Source organism: Podarcis gaigeae, assembly GCF_964106915.1.
Source record: "Podarcis gaigeae genome assembly, chromosome: 4".
NCBI classification, from domain to species: domain Eukaryota; kingdom Metazoa; phylum Chordata; class Lepidosauria; order Squamata; family Lacertidae; genus Podarcis; species Podarcis gaigeae.
Window position 1 is genome coordinate 91,681,760 of NC_139677.1, and position 20,680 is coordinate 91,702,439.

Here is a 20,680-nt window from a genome sequence, read left to right on the forward strand (position 1 = left end):
TGAGTTAGAACAGGGCCTTTCCAGCAGTGGCACCACAGTTGTGAAGAGAGAGGCTCACTTGGCCCCATCTTTATGGTCTTTTTGATGCCATTGGTGCCAGGTGATATACCTTTCCATTCACCCAGGTCTTCTGAACAAGTTGTGCTTCACAGATACGGCTTCTTTCTGCTGGATATGCAGCAGGAACCTCGCTATGAGTTCTTAGGGAATGTGCTTCCATTTCCAAAGGACCCTTCCTTCCTTCATATGCATCTAACTGGCAATTCTGTGCTTTGGCCACAGTGTGACTCTCCCTTATCTCTTGTCTGAAAATTAAAAGTTAATTGTGCGGTGATGATAATACATAAATATAGAGAGATTTATGAGTGTGGAAGATTTTACTTTCACACCAAATAACGTTTCACTTTCCTTTGGGGGGGGGTGTTGGGGGGAGATAGTCAGGAATGAATTAAATCCCTTGAAGGCGGCAATACTTTGAACATCCACCGTCACAAATCCATTCCGATCGGTGCTTCATGCCTGTTGATGCACTTTGGGAGACAAGAGTTTTAAAATTGGAATTCACCGACAGCAATGAGAACTGGAGACTCAGCCCCCCAAACTGTGGGCTCCTCTATTAAAACGAGACTTGAAATCTAATCCTCTGCATGGACCGGGGGACTTAGGGTAGCTCTCTGTTTATTTTGATATTTAAGGGAAACCTCAGCGTGGCACGAATTCCTCTTTGCAGTAAGTTAGATCGGGATGATGTAAACATAAAAGAGAGACTGTATTCCTAAAACTGGCTTTACACGTATCTCCGAACACCGGGGAACAAAGAGTACTCAGATGCATTTGGGACTAACTATCGTAATTTGCTAATTTGCGAAACTGGTATCTCCTACAGCAACTGTAACGTGTGGACCTTACACATGAATAAGTGTGCACAGGACTGGAGCATAGCACACACACACACACACACACACACACACACACCCCGGTATCTCTATTACCACAGCAGAAGGGGCTTAAGGAGCCTCATTATGGGTTGGCATTTAAATGCACACAACATGGCTCTTACTTGGCATGAAATGGTACCTGCTTAACGAGGACAAGCAGATGTTTTAGTGGGATAGTAACATTTCCACCCGTCCTGGAAAGCTTCATCATTTTTCTCTGTTTCCAAGTTGTACGGTCACATTCATGTTCGGATACATCTTGTTTGAGCGGACGGCAAACTCAACCCCGGCAGCCCCTGCTTATCTGCCGCCATCTCATGCAAGATGTGAAGCTATTCCACAATCATGGGCCCACACTACCCAATGGCCATTCCCATAAGCACGTGGAATATTCTCTTAAGTAAATCAACTCAGACCCTACAGCTGCCCACAAATGCTCAAGGCGGTCAGTCATTTTTGTTTTTACCTTCACAGAAAGCCTGTGAGATAAGACTATTGTTCGAGGCACGGTGACTGGCTCAATGGGCAGAATTCAGTTTGGCGACAGAACACATGGCTGGGTGCAGAAGGTCTCAAATTCAACGCCTGGCATCTCCAGTGAAAATGGGATTTCAGGAAGAGGAAAGCTCCCTGCCCACAAAACCTCAGAGAACTAATGACAGTCAGAGGAGACAATACTGGGTTAGATGGACCAATAATCTGCTCCAGTGTAAGGCAGCTTTACTTACTCACGGCTGTCAGGGCCAAATTATATGGCCTTAACTTGTAATCTGCTTAGAATTCTATTTTGCCATTAAGTGATATAGGACGAGGATGATGGGAGCTTTGGCTGCAAAAAGCAACAGCAAGCCGCAGCAAATGGCTAGTGGGTTGAATTCCACTTGCTAGGCCACAAAGGGCTTGCACTGAATGAAAATATGAAAAACAACATCCTTAAGACAATCCCTCGGCACAATGGGAAGAAAGTAATTGGGCTAATAGCAAGATGGCCCAACAGTTATTTGTGGTTCCAACCTTTAAAAAAGGTCAAAGAAGCCCAAGCCATAGTTTATTGGTTTTTATATATGGGAACCATCACTTCTTTCTTTTCTATGGCTACTTAATGCCTTTAAAAATGAATGTTTCTGTTGAAGTTTGCTATCTAGGAATGGAAAGGATGCTTTTTAATTAAGTAAAATAAGACAGTTATGAAGGCACAAAACTCTCTCACCCACCCAATGCCTACCCCCTCTGCCTACTCTGAAAAACAAATGTTGCTCATTTTCTCTGGCTGATGCACAATGCTACAATCCTTTCCATGCTGATAACATAAATCTTAAGGGGGTTATATAAAGAGGCTGCTAAACGGCAGCACAGTGTGAAGTGTGAGTTGGTTAAATTAAAAAGGCCCAATACAAATTATGCTTCCCCCTGTTTTTATGCACTTAGGGCTGAACCAAGCAAGAGAATAATACCCTAAAAATGGTTTGTGTGGATCTGCGTTGTGACATGTTAAGTTCTCAGCAATTTCTGGCACCCAGACCTACACACATTACTCTCTCCGCTGGAGGTTTTTAAGCAGAGGTTGGGCAGCCATCTGTCTTGGATACTTTAGTTGAGATTCCTGTATTTCAGGGGGCTGGAATAGATTATCCTTGGGGTCCCTTCCAACTCTACAATTTTTTGGTTCTATGATTGGTTCTTTGTGCCAGGGATCAAAACAGGTTCGAGATGAACATATGAAGCTGCCTTGTACTATGGCAAACCACTGTTCCACTTTCCATAATGCTGTCTATTCTGAATGGTGACAGACCTCCAACGTCTCAAGCAAAGATAGGGATTTCCTAGTTCTGCTCTACAAAATGCTTTTTAAGCAGAAAAGTCGTGGACTGAGCACCTGTGCTTTGCCACTGAGTTCAAACTCTCCCCACCTTTAGCCCTCCAACCCGAGAGGCCCATTACCTGTAATGTGATAGCTAACTTGGCGGTTGACATCAGATGTATCCTCATCCCAAGTGCTGAGGACAGCCACAACTTCGCCTGGTGAGTCGCTCTCCTTCACGGACCCCCTGTATAGCTCATGCTCAAACACTGGAGCATTATCGTTGATGTCTGTCACCGTGACGGAGATCAAGACGGTTGATGAGAGGGATAGGGCTTCTCCCAGGTCGGAAGACACTACAGTGAAGGCAAAGGTGGGGTTCTTCTCATGGTCCAAGTCTTTCAAGGTGCTGATCCAGCCGCTGTTGCTGTCAATGGTGAACACCTCTGTGATTATGTCAGCATCCGATTCTACTGAGAGAGAGTATGTGACTTGACCGTTTGCCCCCCAATCTGCATCAATGGCTTTAACCTGGATAAGTTTGGTTCCTATGGGCATTCCTTCCATTATGATGGCTTCATAGCTGGCTGCCTCAAACATGGGTTTGTTGTCATTGACGTCCAAAATCTTAATGTCCACATCCACTGTTAACACAACATCCACTTTATCTAGCTGTATAGTTGCAGCAACCTTAAAGTGAAAGGCAGGAGTTGTCTCGTGGTCCAGTCTCTTATCAAGTTTTATGATGCCGGTGTCCTGCTCTATAATAAACACTCCATCCTTGTTGTTCCCTGGCAATTCACCATTAACTGTGCTATAGGTGGCACCCTGGTTAGGCAAAACATGCAGAACATCAACGGTACTACCTATTACAGTGTCTTCTGATAGCGTAAAGGAATATTGGGGTTGAGAAAAAGAAGGCAAGATGGTTTCTGGAGGCAAAACGTGAATGTACACAGGGATAAGTGAATGCTTCACAGGAATGCCGCCATCAACTGCTTTGACAAAGAAGGAGAGCACTGTGTTTTTAAGCTGGTTGAAGTTGCCCTTGGTTACCATCCACCCATTGTCAGGGTCAATTTCCAGCAGATCTGCCACAGAAACCGAGGCCTCGCTGTACAACGAGTAGGCAATCCTCGCGTTTGCACCATCGTCTGGATCAACTGCTTGGACCTGGGTGACCAAATGACCCTTTCCAACATCTGCTTTGACGCTTGCCCTGTATTCAACTGTCATGAACTGGGGAGCATTGTCATTCTCGTCCACCACTATGACTCGCACGGTACAGAATGTGGTTCTCCCTCCTCCATCGAGGGCTCTCAGGAAGATGGTGATGTCACCTTCCAAAGGGATCTCCCGATCAAGTTTCTCAGTTGTGATGATCTGTCCGTTGTTATCAATCAAAAAACGATCCTTGGCAAAGTCGTTTATGATTGAATAGCTTATTTGCCCATATATGCCTGAGTCTCCGTCCGTTGCTTTCACATGGATTACCTTGGTCCCAGGAGAGGCGTTTTCTCTAACCTCTGCCACGTAAATACTCTGTGTGAAGACAGGACTGTACAAGTTCGCTCCGAGAATCCGGATATGGACTTGGGCTGTGCTTGTGAACAAACCATCGGAGACAGAGACATTCAGGCTGTACATTGACTCCATCCTCTGCTTCCGATGGTTTGACAGAGAGATGATCCCACTTTTACTGTCCATCACGAAACTTGTACGGTCATTTCCAGACAAGATGCTGTACTCCAACCGGTCATAATCAGAGCTGTCTGCATCAGAAGCTTGGACGCAAGTCACAAAATGACCCCGAGGAGCTAGCTCACTGACGTACGATTCATATATCAATTGGTTAAAAACGGGAGGGTTGTCATTCATGTCTGTTACGAAGATGCTGACTAGAACTTCGCTGCTCAGGGGTGGGAATCCATTATCCGTTGCCCGCACTTTCAGACTGCATTGCTGCATCAACTCGTGGTCCAGCAAGCGGGCTGTTAGGATCAAGCCACTCGTGCCATCGATGTGAAAGTAATCTGTGCTGTTGAAGTTGTCCTGGACTATCTGATACTGAACAATTTTGTTGTTCTCAGAATCCGCATCCGTAGCAACAACCTGCAAAACAGGTGTCCCAATCAGAGACGCTTCAGATAAAGTGGCATTATATGCAAAGTGGTCGAAAACCGGAGCATTGTCATTGACATCGTTGATAATTAAGTCCACCGTTACTTCAGCTCGGGCACCAGTGAGAGCATCGCTGGCTCTCACTGTCAATTTGAAAATGGGGTTTACTTCATAGTCTAATGGACTGATGACATTGAGGACTCCAGTGTCAAAATCAATGTTGAACTGATTATAGGGATCACCGTCTACAATGATGTAAATGATTCCTTGACCTTCTGGGCTGGTTGCGTTGATGCTCAGAATTGGGGTGTGCATTTCGATGTCTTCGTTTACAGAGGCCATATAGAAAGGCTTGTTGAAAACGGGCATTGCTTTGTTAACTATCGTAATGGGCAGTTCTACAGATGCAGACAGTGATGGATTGCCTCCATCTTTGGCAATGACGATAATTAGATACTCGATGTTAGATAAGTCAGAATTAAAGGCTGCTTTTAATGTGACGCTGCCAGTATGCCTGTCAATTTCAAAGTGCCCATAGTCCTCCTTCAGCAGGTACGATACGTCGCCATTTGCATCCTTATCTTTATCAATTGCCGTGACTCGGTATATCAGGGTGCCGGGATCAGCCTCAACTTGTACAGCGGCATAGTATGGGAGCCCAACAAACACCGGAGCATTGTCATTGATGTCTTCAATGTGAACTCTGACAACCACCCTGGCTACCCGCAGGTGATCCAGCTCGCGACTAGCCTCTACCACCAGCTCGTAAAATTCCTGTTCCTCTCTGTCAAATGGAATGCCAGTAGTTTGAATGACACCCAGAGTGGATTTGATCTTGAATTTGTTCCCCGGGTTTAATATGCTGTACTTCAAGGGCTCGTTAAGGCGGTTTCCAACAGCGTTGACCACTGCTACTTTTGTGATATTGGTGCTGTTTTCTGAGATGGATGTGGAGTAAAGGCTTTGTGTGAAATGCAGGCCACTATCCATGGCTTCTTTGACCATTATGGTCACTACGGAAGTGCTATAGAACTTCCCATCGGATACTTTTGCTATGAGCATGTAATGATCTTTGGAGAGGCTGTTGTTTTTTATAGTCAGTACCCCGGAAACAGAATCGATGAGGAAATGCTCTGTGCTGCCTTCAATCAGGCTGTAGGTCATTTCAGGTGGGACTTCTGAATCTGGGTCCGCAGCCCTGAGTTTAAGAACCTCAACTCCAACGTATGTTGGTAGGAGCAAGATGGTCTCAAACATGGCCTGGCTGAAAACTGGAGGGTTATCATTGACATCTGTTACATCAATGGTGACTTCAGCTGGATTTTCAGCAGTAAGCTGTGGATTTCCACTGTCTCGAACGTGGACGTGAAAATGGAAATGTGCAATGGTTTCATGATCTAAGTCAGCAATAGTCCTAATTGCACCTGTACTGGAGTCTACGGTGAAATAGTTCTTTGCAGTGGACTCAACAATCTGGTAGACAAGCAAAGCGTTCTGATTACTGTCTGCGTCTGTGGCTCGTATCACAAGTGGATTGTTCCCTAAGCTTCGAACGATGCTATTGATAGGTGCAGCCTCACTGATGCTGCCCAGGTATTTTGAGAAGAGGAAGACTGGTGGGTTGTCATTTTCATCGATGATCTGGATGTTCACAGTGGCATTGGATGCCATCCCGGCCATGTTTGTGGCTTGTACGGTGAGCTGGTATGAGGAAGTGCGTTCATAATCAAGGGGCTTTTGAGTAGTGATGACCCCGGAGTAGGGGTTTATAGCAAAGGCTCCGTTGGTGTTGCCCTCCTTAACCTCATAAACTAGCGTGGACTGGCTGATTGCCGAGACCAAGATAACTGAAGTTCCAAAGTCAACATTTTCATTCACTTCAGCTTGCCATTCCTTGTGCGTGAACTTCGGGTGGGAATTGTCTGACATGGTCACAGATATGCGGACAATGGCTGTGGCCGACAGTGGTGGAGAGCCCTGGTCGGTCACTTTGACTGACAGAACGAACTGGTTCATGGTGGTCAGGTCTGGTTCCTTCAGCACCGTGATGATGCCTAGAACTGGCTCAATCTTGAATGTGTTCCCAGTATTCCCTAAAAGAGAAAAAAATAGGGATATATATCAAAAATGAAATGTAAATATGTAAAAATGATGAGCAATATGTTCAAAGTTCACTTGTTGGTATCACGTCATGCTTGCATAGCTCAAGGCCCACCAATTCAAACTCAGTCCATCAACCATATACAGTGGTACCTCGGGTTACTGACGCTTTAGGTTACGGACTCCGCTAACCCAGAAATAGTACCTTAGGTTAAGAACTTTGCTTCAGGATGAGAACAGAAATCGCGCAGCGGCAGCAGGAGGCCCCATTAGCTAAAGTGGTACTTCTGGTTAAGAACAGTTTCAGGTTAAGAACGGACCTCCAGAACAAATTAAGTTCTTAACCCAAGGTACCACTGTATGGCCAGCTGTCAACCCAATCTTCACTATTTTTGCTGTCCTCAGTGGGCAGCAAAAACAAGAGTTTTGTCAAGAACAGGCATCCCCAAACTTGGTCCTTCAGCTGTTTTGGGACTATAACTCCCATCATCCCTAGCTAACAGGACCAGTAGTCAGGGATGATGGGAACTGTAGTCCCAAAACAGCTGGAGGGCAGAGTTTGGGGATGCCTGGTCAAGAACCTGGTAAGCCACCATTAATGGCCTGACGGTTGTGTTTTGCTTGGTGAGTCTAACTCTGCATGCACACAGCTGCATTTTATACTAAAGCCAAGCAGAACTACGTCTGATCACTGCCCAGTTGGGATCCCTGTATAAACCACTCTGAGAAATCTGAAGTATGATCTTGATATAAGTGCAGAATTCAAGCCGATTAATCTAATATGAAGCAGAAGATCTGTGGGCAAGACTTTTAAAACCAAGGGATTGAACTAACATTACCAAGGGGCTATCTCTATACTAGAAAACATTATTCATTAAGAACAAATAAAACTTGGCAGATGAAGATGATGGACTATATGGAACTTGCAGAATGGACCGGGAGACTCCAAGACCAGAGAGAAGAGACTGTGGAAGAAGACTGGAAGAAGTTTAAGGAATATTTGAAAAAATATGTTAATATGTAAACCTTAGAATAGCTTTGGAAGTGGATATAGGCTGTAGGGTTAAAGTAGAAGATAGGGTATTTTAAAATAGTATTATTTTAAGTGATAAAATGTGAAGTTACTTTAAGTATGATAAAAAAGATGGTTAGAAATTATGATATATGTAAACTGATAAAGATGAAGTAAACTGAAAATCAGATAGGTGGGACTTGGGGAAGGCAACTTAACAATGTTTAGAAAAATAAGGATATGGACAAAATATGGAAAAATAAGGACAAGAATTTGTTCATATTGTTTGTCTTTTCTGTCTGCGGTTTTTATTTGTGTTATAAAAGGAATATTTTTTTTTGGAAAAAAAGAACAAATAAAACCCTATTGCACTCCCCAAGGAGTTGCAGGAAACTGACATTTCAAGGCTGTGCTGATCATTCTCTCCGGAACCCCTGTATCACCGACAAAATGTGGAATGATGCCCTTCCCTCATCCATATGTGAAGCAGCAACCATCAGTTGCCTCAGGTGTCTTGGAAAGACTTATATTTTTGCTCAGGCTTTGCCTGACCCACAAAAGTGGACCTTGATTTATGTGTATGAATCCCCCAAATCTCCATTTTCATTTGATTATATATGGTTTGAGGTTATATTTTTGTTTTCATGGATCTCACTTTTATATAGTACATAGTGTGTACGACATAGAGGTTTTTAAATGTATATATGAAATGCTTTTACATAAATAAGTAAATAAATGTGTGATTACACTTCCCACCGCTTTTTGAAGAGATCACAGTAGTTTAAGTCTACAGTGCAGAGATGCTGTAGAAGGGTAAACAAACCATTGCCAACCTTGGTGCCCTCTAGACATTTTGGACTACAATTCCCATCGGTCAAAGCCAGCACAGCTGTACTGGCTGGGGCTGATGAGAAGTGCAGTCCAAAATATCCGGAGGACACTAGATAAGCAAAGCCACCTGCAAATCATTAACTGGGCTGTAGTATTGACACAGTACCACCTGCTAGAATCTATGTGACCAACTACAGCTGATCTATGGACTTTGCTTGCCTGCATTATGTGATTTACACAGTAATCCTACCCATGGCTATTCAGAAGTAAGCCCCACTAAATTCAACAGGATTTACTTCCAGGTGAGTGTGTACAGCCTTATCCTAAACTTGCTTGCCCCAGAGTTAGTCCTATCAAATGCAGTGGGGCTTACTTCTAAATCAATATGTATAGGATTACACTAACAAGGCTGTGATTTCATACATGTTTACTAGAAAATGCATATTACTGAAAGCTCATGGACTTCAAAGAAGAAGGGTTTAAGATCTTGCACAAAATAGAGATAAAAGACGAAGAAGCCAAATTGTTCAATGTGTGAGCAACAGTTCACGGCCGGAAAAAATGAGGATTTTGAGCAATTTAATATTACTGGTTGAATGCTTCAATAGGACTGAAGGCGAAGCATGAGAACAGCGCATATATATATATATATATATATTTGCTTTCGTAGATTTTCACGGGTACAGGAATGCAGGTTTTGGTGTCCTCGGGTGTCTTCCCGTGTAAAAGTTGGGGTGTCTAGGCGACGTTTCGACGAGGTCTCACTCGTCATCTTCAGGCTGGTGCTTTCGGCTTCTTGTTATTGGAACAGAGCGGGATCTCAATGTTTGAGTTCCTATAAATACTGTAGAGGGGGTGTGGTGTCTAGCCTCCAATGTTCTGGGCAGAGAGGAAGTTCCCAGGCTAGTGTGCCTTTTCTAAGGAACAAAAAGAAGAAAAGGCACACTAGCCTGGGAACTTCCTCTCTGCCCAGAACATTGGAGGCTAGACACCACACCCCCTCTACAGTATTTATAGGAACTCAAACATTGAGATCCCGCTCTGTTCCAGTAACAAGAAGCCGAAAGCACCAGCCTGAAGATGACGAGTGAGACCTCGTCGAAACGTCGCCTAGACACCCCAACTTTTACACGGGAAGACACCCGAGGACACCAAAACCTGCATATATATATATATATATATATATATAGAAATACACACAAAATAATAGCTCATCAAATAGATAAAAGGAAGCTAATGACAGCAAGGTTTGTTTATTGATCTTAGTGGATAGGGAAAAATCAAGAAGAATCATTGTTCAGTGAAGACGTAAATGGGCTCCTTAGAAGGTCAGGGTTTGCCACATACAAAATACAATAATGAGGTAGGATCAAGAGACTCTTTTGTCAAAAGCGTACAATGAGGACTGAAATGACCTGTTGCAAGGAAGATGGAGCTGGTGGTGGAATCAACAGAAACTCCCTGCATTCAATTTGTCCTCACTTGTGTAATGTGTTGTCAAGCTTATCCTATGCCTTGGAACACAGAGAGCTGCATTCTACTGAGACAGACCATTGGCCCATTTACTTCAGTATTGTCTACACCAGTGTTTCCCAACCTTGGGCCTCCAGCTGTTTTTGAACTACAATTCCCATCATCCCTGACCACTGGTCTTGCTAGCTAGGGATGATGGGAGTTGTAGGCCAAAAACATCTGGAGGCCCAAGGTTGGGAAACACTGGTCTACACTGACTGACAGCAGCTGTCTAGGGTTTCAGACAAGGATCTAACCCAGTCCTAACCTGAGATGCTGGGGATTGAACATGGAACCTTCTGCCTGCAAAGCAGGTGGTTTACCGATGAGCCAAGGCCCTTTCCCTGCCAATGCTATGAACCTCTCCATATCACTAGCTCCTTCTCAGGCATCTTACTAAAGGTTTCATGAGGAGAATGAAAGGGATTTCCAGGCTCACTTCATACACTTTAACAGAACCAAGAGATAAAGCTCACCCTCCACCCCACCCCGACTTTCACCTCAGGTTCAAAATTGCAAGAGCAGATGCTTCTTCGTGCAACCAGAGATGGTGCAACCAACAATAGCTGTACTCAGCCATCTTCAAGCATCCTTCTTCGGGGAAGGTGCCGTGGCTTAGGGATAAGAGCATCTGCTTTGCATACAGAAGGTCCCGGGTTCAATCCCCAGCGTCTCCAGGTAGAGCTGGAAGAGACCCCCTACCCAAAACCCTGCAGAGCCACTGCCAGTTACTGTAGACAACACTGATCTGGAGATTAGGCACCTAAGATTAGACATTCGAGTTGGTATTAGGCAGCTGTGCTCCTGGAGTTAAGCGAACCAATGAGAGAATGCTACCTCTACCCCATCCACCACCACACAGGTCACCCTCTATAGGCAAAGTTATGGAGCACAAAGCCTCCTGTATCTGTGGAAGGTCCATGCATGTTTCACAGCTCTGATCTTATAGTGTTTTGAATGCCCAGAGAGCCTCCATGAATACAGGAGGCTCCTAGCTTCAGATACCTGCCCTTCTATTTGTCCCGCCCAGCTGAAATCAGACAGACCCCCTCGTTTGATGAACTTTCAGCACCTGATAAAGACCTTTTTATTTTATTTCAAGCAAGGTTTTCTGATTTTTCTATTAGTTTTCATTGAGTTCACCTTTACTGTATCTTTTTAAACTTACTGTACACAGCTTAGAGACTAAGCTGTTAAAGTACGAAATGAACTGTGGAAATAAAATAGGAATAAATTGATAAGGCAAAGGCAACACAGGGAAGGGGAGTGGTGGAGCCTGCTGAATATCCCCACCCTCCCAGGCATGATTTCCATCATGTGTAGTTTTTGGACACCATGAGACAAGACACAGGCTAAGTTCAACTCCATGTTGCAAAGGGCCATTTCAACACAGGGCTCCCATTTTCAGCGAGACACTCCTGCCGCTTGCAATATTTTTGCCCTCTGTGTTACGTTCCATCTACAGCAGTGCTTCCCAACCTTTCTTCCCTTTGAGCTACCTGAAAGTAGCTGAGGATCTTGTAGGTTGTTGCTTAATGGTTGTTTGTCTTGTTGTAGCTTTGTGCCAGATGCTGTATGGTTTTTAATTGTATTGTACAGCTTCCTTCATTTCTTATAAATTGTATTTTATTTGTATTACACACGACCACAAATCCAGACAGGCTGCAGACCACCTGAATGAAGCATGTAGACCATTGGTTGTCCATGGACCACAATTTTGGAACTCCTGGTCCACAGATTGACAAAAAGGATGAGTTAATAGGTGACAGAGGTAATACATGATCCGATCAATCAATGGGCCTGTATGTGCCTCTACCACGTGTATAGTTTCTAGGATGGAAATATATGAACATGTGTATACCTTTCTGTGCTCATCACCTCTCACCTGGATTCAGATCTTATTAAAGTTTGTGCGTATTGGTTTTTCTTACTGAGTGTTATGCTCACATGAGTTGAATTCCCCGAGAAGTAAGGAACCATGCATATAAGCTGAACCCATCAGTTAAAATTAGCATCCTCCCTGCACATCCTTTCATGGGTCAAAGGAACAACAGCCTCAGAAAGTTCTATTACGCTGCATCGAGGAACATCTGGGGATAACGAAACGGTGGGAATTTGCAGCTGAAACAGAGGTTTGAAACCTTGACTTGCTGGCAACATGGGAGGATGAAATTGAAATCAGAGGCAGTCGTGGGGATATAGTCTCATCAAAGGGTTTTAAGCTTTGGAATAATTGGTCTGGGTAGAAGCCTCACACTGTCCACACTTCCAGGCCACTGCTTCATCCCTCCCTCCTCCATTGTATCACTCTATCCATTCACCATAGGACCAAATTAGACACTTGGAAGCAGATCTAAGTCTCAAAGCAACAGGAGCAAGACTGTTTGCAGTGAAGAAGCGTTGGACAAGGGGAGGGGATGACTGAGTTTTAAACCTGCGACTCCCTCCCTGCCTCACAACCCCAGCTCCCCACCTTTCTACCCAAATGAGGTCCAAATGGATTTTTACCACAACACCAAGGAATAGTGGCTTGAGGGAGGGAGCTGATGCAGAGGAAAAGTGCTGACTGGGTCATGCACTCCTCTTCCAGTTGCCATCTCCCCTGCTGCTTTGCAGCTGTTTAGCAGCAATGAGGGTTTAAGATCTGGGTCTTCTGTCAACTTGATGAGTTACCTCTGCTAATTCCCTTTAAAAGAAGCTAAACTTGTCAGCCTCATGTACTTAGACGACAACAACCTCATGATGCCATCTTAACGATTCATGATGCTACAGACTGAGCGGGGAGGTGTATAGATTGGGATGCACAAATTCAGTACTGTATAAAATTAAAAATCATAAATAAAATAAATCAGTGTTGATTGGTAAGGGTGATCAAGCCTGCAGTTCCAGGGGGAGGGCACACATAGGTGAATTGGAGTTGTGATTGACAGAACTGAAAGCAAATACAATGCAGGAAGAGACCTAGTCCAGGGGTCAGCAAACTTTTTCAGCAGGGGGCCGGGTCCACTGTCCCTCAGACTTTGTGGGGGGGGGCAGGCTATTTTTTTTTGGGGGGGGATGAATTCCTATGCCCCACAAATAACCTAGAGATGCATTTTAAATAAATGCACGCATTCTACTCATGTAAAAACATGCTGATTCCCGGACCGTCCGTAGGCCAGATTGAGAAGGCGATTGGATCGGATCTGACCCCCGGGCCTTAGTTTGCCTACCCATGACCTAGTCTAAGGTGGTCCTGGTTGCAGGAATCTATCCCTTCTGTTATCACACTAGAGTTATCCAAACACTGGCAAATTAGGTAAATGTGAAGTGGGACAAGTGGAACATGCTTAGTCCACATCCTGCCCTTTGCATGTTTGCTGTAATTGTGCATGCATAAGAATGTAAATCTGCTAATGCATGATCCATCCCAGACTGTGCATTTGTGAGCACAGGCCTGTACGTAGCAAGCCGCTGGATAAATGCTCCACAGGACTCTGTGCACATGGTTGAGGTTAAGTGGGTAGGCCTGAGGGCAGGGAGGGCAGGCTCAAAAAACTGACCCAATGTTTGTTTATTGTACTCAGGTTGCCAGATGTATATCTATGAAAGCTGAAAGATCCAAGTCCTTGGCCACTGTTCTAAAATGCAGGCAGAGGAATGTAAGTCCAGAAGTAGCTGGCAATGGTTGACAGAAGCAAGTTTCCATTACTGGAAAAGAGTGAGAGGCTGCCAGTTGGGCTCCTTGAAATAAACAGTGGGGCAGGAGGCAAAAGAACAATGACCACAGGAAAGTAATGGAAGCAATGGCCTCAACTAGACAGGAAAATTGCTGCAGGATAAAGTGAACTGGACTGCCAAGGTTGAAATGCATCAAACTTGGAGTGATTCTGCAGCCATCTTCTACCACCAAATGAAAGCATTTATCTATCATGCTGAAACCGAGGGGGAGAGAGGAGGAGAGGCAGAGTTAGAGAGAAGGGCTACTCAGTCAGCTTTGCTGAAAGTTCAGCTCCCTTCAGCTCCCTTCTCTTTTTGAGTTGTTTCCATGCCAGCTGGTCAACCTAAGAATTTTTTAAGATTAAGAATTGGTGCCTGAGTATGCTTGCTTTCCTCTTCCACCCACACACCTTCTTTCCTTTTATGTTGACTGATCGAACCAAAAGAGTACTCATTAATGGTTCCTCATTACCCTGGGGGAAAAGTGGCAAGTGGGGTGCTGCAGGGTTCTGTCCTGGGCCTGTTGTTGTTTATCGTATTTATAAATGACTTGGATGAAGGAATTGAGGGGATGCTCATCAAATTTGGAGATGACACCAAACTGGGAGGGGTAGCTAAAACCGCAGAAGAAAGAATTGGAATTCAAAATGACCTTAACAGATTGAAGAATTGGGCGCAAGCTAACAAAATGATTTTCAGTAGGGACAAATGTAAGGTTCTGCACTTAGGCAGAAAGAACCAGATGCACACATATTGGATTGGGGGACACCTGGCTTACTAGCAGTACATGTGAAAAGGATCTAGAGGTCTTGGTGGACCACAAGCTTAGCATGAGTTAACAGTGTGATGCAACAGCAAAAGAAGCTAATGCTATTCTAGGCTGCATCAACAGAAGTACAGTGCCCAGATCAAGGGAAGTAACAGCACTACTCTATTCTGCCTTAGTAAGACCACACTTGAAATACTGTGCCCAATTCTGGGTACCGCAATTCAAGAAGGATGTTGACAAGCTGGAATGTGTGCAGAGGAGGGCGACCAAGATGATCAAGGGTATGGTCGGCCAACTGGTGCCAAAGAAGGACAGAACTTTTTTTATGTATGCAACAACAGCAGCAAGAATACTCATCGCGAAGTATTGGAAGACACAAGATTTACCCACCCGGGAAGAATGGCAGATGAAGTTGATGGACTATATGGAACTGGCGGAAATGGAACTGGCAGAATCCGAGACCAGGGAGAAGAGTCGGTGGAAGAAGACTGGAAAAAGTTTAAAGACTATTTACAGAAATACTGTAAAATCAATGAATGTTAGAAAAATGTTGGAATGAAGTTATATGGCTTTAGTAGAAATGTTATAAGGAACTAAGTACAAATAGATTATTAATGTATTAAAGGGAAAAATAAGGTTAGAATATGTTAAGATAATTACAGGACAGAAAACAGAGGAAGATGGAAAGGAATTGCTGAAACAGTTAACTGAAGTGGAATACAAAAAGGGAGGTGTGAGGAGGTCGTTGAAACAAGTGAATGAAAGATAAGATATTGAAATTGTTTGATGTGTCTTAAATTGTTTTTGTTTTGTTTTGTTAGTTTAATGTCTTAGTGTTAGTGTTATGTAGTGTCTTTGTTTTTGTATTGTATTGTTTTGTTTAACTTTTTTTCCCTTTGTAGTGTTTAAATTGTTGGGAAAGTAATAATTTTTTTTTAAAAAAAAACACAAGATGATCAAGGGTCTGGAAACTAAGCTTTATGAGGACCACTTGAAGGAGCTGCGTAGGTTTAGCCTGGAATAGAGGAAACTGAGAGGATATATGATCACCATCTTCAAATAACTTAAGGGCTGTCACATGGAGACATCTCCTGCTCTGGAGGGCAGGACTCGAACCAATGGCTTCAAGTTGAAAGAAAGGAGATTCCGACTAAACATTCGGAGCAACTTTCTGACAGTAAGAGCTGTTCAGCAGTGGAACAGACTCCCACAAGAAGTGGTGGACTCTCCTTCCTTGGAGGTTTTAAAGCAGAGGTTGGATGGCCATCTGTCATGGATGCTTTAGCTGAGATTCCTGCATTGCAAGGGGTTAGACTAGATGACCCTTGGGGTCCCTTCCAACTCTAAGTTTCTATGATTCTATGTCAAGCTCTCTAGATTATAATCCTGTAAACATCTTGTTTTTACTGACCTCTGGAATCTATTCTGGGAACCCTTCTGGTTGGGTATTGGTGATGGGGATGTTTTAAGTCAACGATTAGATAATTATTGGGCTCAATGGGGATTATTGTGTTTAGCAATGCAAGTACAACAGCAGCAGCAGCAGCAGCAGCAGCAGCAGCAACGGTGCAATTCTGAGAAGCATAAAAAGACCCTGCAAGGCACCATCTCTTGAATGCAAGACATAATAAGGCAAGTGAGTTAAACATAAGGCCTCATTGATTTCTAAGGAACATTGGCAAACTTACCTTCCTTGCTGTAATCTTTAATTCTATCCAACAATTGCATTACATCGTGCGATTTTATTACGTGCAACCTCACAGTGCAAAAAACCTCACTTGCTAACCTGCTTCAATTGTGTAGATCAGCTCTGCGTTTTCGCCTTTGTCTTTGTCCAAAGCGGTGACCTGCAGAACAGCAGAGCCAATGGCAGCTGATTCAAACACAGATGCTTCGTACAAAGGACTCGAGAAGTACGGGCTGTGATCGTTGGAGTCTTCCACGTTGACAATTACCCTTGCCAAATTCCGCCGATAGGGGAACTCTTGGTCACGAACCTGGGGAGAAGGAGCAACAATCACTGGAGCACAGAGACAAACTGGTAGTGCCACAAAACCCGGCCAACGTTACATCTGGGGAAGAAGTCATGAATTCAATACATCTTTACCCATTGCCTAGTTAAACTAGGGAGTTTGCTACTGCAATATGTAGTAACAAGTTTCTTTTGGGAATTAAAGGGACAGAACTACCTAAACATATACATATAAACCTATTCATGCATGCTACTACAGCGGCAAGAATGTTACTTGCCCCCAAATGGAAAAAGTAGAAGTCCCAGCAAAGGAAGAATGGATACAAAAACTTATGGAATATGCAAAATGGTAAAACGTACCAGAAGAATAAGAAATCAAGATAACAAACTTTTTATATCTGAAAAAGTGTGCATGCACACGAAAGCTTATACCCAGAACAAACTTACTTGGTCTCTAAGGTGCTACTGGACAAGTTTTAATTTTTAAATTTTTTAAAATAAAAGAATGGAAATGGTTTGTTGAATATTTACAGATAAATTGCAAACAGATAAGAACATTGGCAGGATTATTGTAATAACCTGCAGTTTCATAAGAGTATATATTTAAAGCAGATGAACAAATTAAGTTAATTTGGATACGCAGAAGATATGAAAAACAAATTTAAGGAACCATAGAAAGAGGGGGAAGGAAGTCAAGTTTCGAAATGTTAAAATGACTGTAAAATTATTGAAATGTATAAACCTGAAAATCATGAATAAAATTTCAAAAAATATGTAGGAACAGATCTTGGCCTTGAAGATAAAGCTATATACCTGAATAGTAGTTGGTTGGTTGAAAATACTTCGCTATCACTTGTTGATTAAGTTTTGCTTCTGGAGCAGAACCAGTGTGCTAGCCATCCATCTTTTTTCTGCTTTTTACTTCCAGATTTTGTACAGATATGGCACATGCATCAACCGCTCTGGTTTTAAGGACACATTCTCACTCGCAACCAACCAACCTAAACAGCTCCCTGATATGCTCCAGCACACAGGCAAATCACAGAGCAGGAAAGAGATCCTGATGTGATCGTGCAATAGATTGTGACTAGAGAGGCACTTGGACATGTGGAGGCTATGAAGTTGACTATCTATGTGCTAAATACTATGACAAGGAGAATTGAGTGAGATCCAGTCATCCCTGGAAAAAACTAGTAAAATTTCTCAAAGGTGTGAGATGTTAGTCAAAGTTAGTTTGGAAGTTCTAACCCACTGCCAACAAACAACAATAATAATTTCTGCTCCATAATACAGTGGTACCTCGGGTTAAGAACTTAATTTGTTCTGGAGGTCCGTTCTTAACCTGAAACTGTTCTTAACCTGAGGTACCACTTTAGCTAATGGGGCCTCCCTGCTGCTGCCACCACACAATTTCTGTTCTCATCCTAAAGCAAAATTCTTAACCTGAGGTACTATTTCTGGGTTAGCGGAGTCTGTAACCTGAAGCGTATGTAACCCGAGGTACCACTGTATTCAGCATCCACTTCACAGCAGAACAACACCCCACCCCCCGTAATTTAGGCACATAAACCAGTGTCTTCTGCCTTGGGAAAATCCTACGGAAATGGAAGATGAATGAGAGCACTTTGCTTTCAATAACAGGGCACGGGCAAGAAGAGCGATAATCACCTTGTTTAATAGATTCTGAAAGAACTTTAAAAACTTCTCCTGAGAAACTCTTCAAGAGAGTCACCTCTGATAAAAGGCCCAGGAATTGGGAGATTATAATGTTTCTTCCGTGTTCTCCCTTAAGATGGCAAAACCATTTTGTGAGATAAAAAACGCTTTCATAGTAAGCCTCACAAAGCTTCAGCACTGAAAGAACGGAACGAATAAATAAATGCACGCCAGTGGAGGGAGGAAAATTAATTACTGCTTCCTTGCCAATTTTTAAAGCCTCTGTGCTTATCAGTAGGCTATAGCATACGCCTATTAATAGGCACTGATTTTGCCTGAGCACACATTTAATATTCAGTTCTTACCATTACGTTTAGGATGTGCTTATCTTGGGCTTCGTGGTCTAAGCGCTCGGCAGTGTACAGAACTCCTGTGTTGGGATCCATCCTGAACTTCCTCACACTGATTGAGTCAATACTGCTATGAATGATGTAGCTGAGCTTGTGCTTCTCATCTCTGTCTATGGCTTCAACTTGCAGGATCTCAGTGTCAGGGAGGATGTCCTCAGAAATCGTGACGTCATAACTCGGGTGGGAAAATTCTGGACCGTTATCGTTGTTGTCCAATACTTTGATGAGAACCTGCAATATAAAAGGAGGAAAATCGGGGTTTCGTGTTGGAGAAGAAGCAAATTATACACAGATACCTGCCACACTGGCTGTTTTCAAACATATAATGATGATAGATTACGCTTACTTGCACACAAGCAAATTGCACCTGCTTCACTCCTCCCCGCTCCTATTAGGAGGAAACAAATCGCAATATCCGGCTTACAGTTCCATCCAAACTAGGGATTGTGGTTTGTTTCAATCCCAGAAAGCAAAAAACGTTGATCTTGGCTTATCATTTGGACTCAGTCCTTGGAACTCTTGGCTTGAGGAAACCCCAGTGCTTTATTTAAGAAACACAGTCTCATCATGAGCTCAAGGTACAGGATACATGGTTCATAAAGCAAAGTTCTAGGATGCGTCACCAGGCAGTAGAAAAGACACAGTGTCTTTGCAAAGTTTGGAGGAGTGTGAGTTTCAAAGGATGGTTGCGTTTCAGTTCCCGCACGGTTTCAGAAAGTGCAAAATAGGTAGGTTTGCCTTTAAATGAGAACTGAATCAAGATTCTCCCCCATCCCTATAGACTAACCATTCCAATGTGTCTGTGGGAAAGCCTTGGCAGGCCACAATAAAACATATAAAATAGATGTACGTGACTGTTCCAAGGTTAAGTCCCATTCAGTTCAATAGGGAATAGACAGGTGTAGGATTGCACTCTTAAAGAAATCATCCCTTCATTCCCTACTTGTTTCCTATCTGAGAAAGGAACCTTATATGAGTCTTTAGTCGTCTGGTGCTTGAGGTTAATTGCCTGGCTGCAAAGCAGCACATGAAGGTATTAGCTTGCCTTGTACCAAGTCAGACCAACTAGGTCAGAGACATAAGAAGAGCTTGCTGGATCAGGCCAATGGCCCATCTCGTCAAGCATCCTGCTCTCACAGTGGCTAACCAGATGCCTGCAGGGAACTGACAAGCACAGGATCTGAGCACAAGAACACTCTGCTGTCCAGTGGCTTCCATAAACTGCTATTCGGAAGGGTTACTGTCTTAAACTGTGAAGGCGCAGGTATCATGGCTAGTGGCCATCGATAGCCTTTTCCTCCATGGATTTTAATGCCATCTAAGTTAGTGGACATCACTGCCTCCTGTGGAAGTGAGTTCCATAGTTCAACTATGCACCACATGAGTACCGTATTTTTTGCCCCACAGGATGCACCTTTTCCCCTCCAAAAATGAAAGGGAATCTGGGTGCGTCCTATGGGGCTAATGCAGGCTTTCGCTGAAGCTTGGAGAGCGAGAGGGGTCGGTGCGCACCGACCCCTCTCGCTCTCCAGGCTTCAGGAAGACATCCGCAGCCTAGGCAGCCCTGCGGGAGGTCCTGCAGGGCTGTCTAGGCTGCGGATAGCAGCCTGTTTCCCGGCGCGCGGGGCGCCCTGAAGCAGAGAGCCCCTCGCGCCGGGCAGACATCGGCCAGCCCCACAAGCTCGGGGGACAGCGGGCAGGCGCAGCGCCGCCATCCCGCTGTTCCCCGACCTGGTTTTGGGGGAGAAATAAAGGAAAACATTTTTTCCTTTATTTCCCCCCCCCCCCAAAAAAAAACCTAGGTGCGTCCTATGGGACGAAAAATACGGTAAGTACTATAAAAAAATCTGCCCTGAATC

At 43.8% G+C, this 20,680-nt stretch overlaps 1 protein-coding gene across 1 annotated transcript in view; it reads right to left on the minus strand.

Annotated features, from left to right (window-relative positions):
• The window catches only part of FAT3 (FAT atypical cadherin 3), a 478,212-nt gene that overhangs the window by 86,877 nt on the left and 370,655 nt on the right, over window positions 1–20,680 (minus strand). The window contains exons 9-11 of the mRNA XM_083737613.1: window positions 18,777–19,052; window positions 16,570–16,780; window positions 2,880–6,953 (exon numbers count right to left, since the gene is read on the minus strand). Of these exons, the coding sequence (XP_083593739.1) occupies window positions 2,880–6,953; window positions 16,570–16,780; window positions 18,777–19,052 (4,561 nt within the window). The remainder of the gene's footprint in view (window positions 1–2,879; window positions 6,954–16,569; window positions 16,781–18,776; window positions 19,053–20,680) is intronic.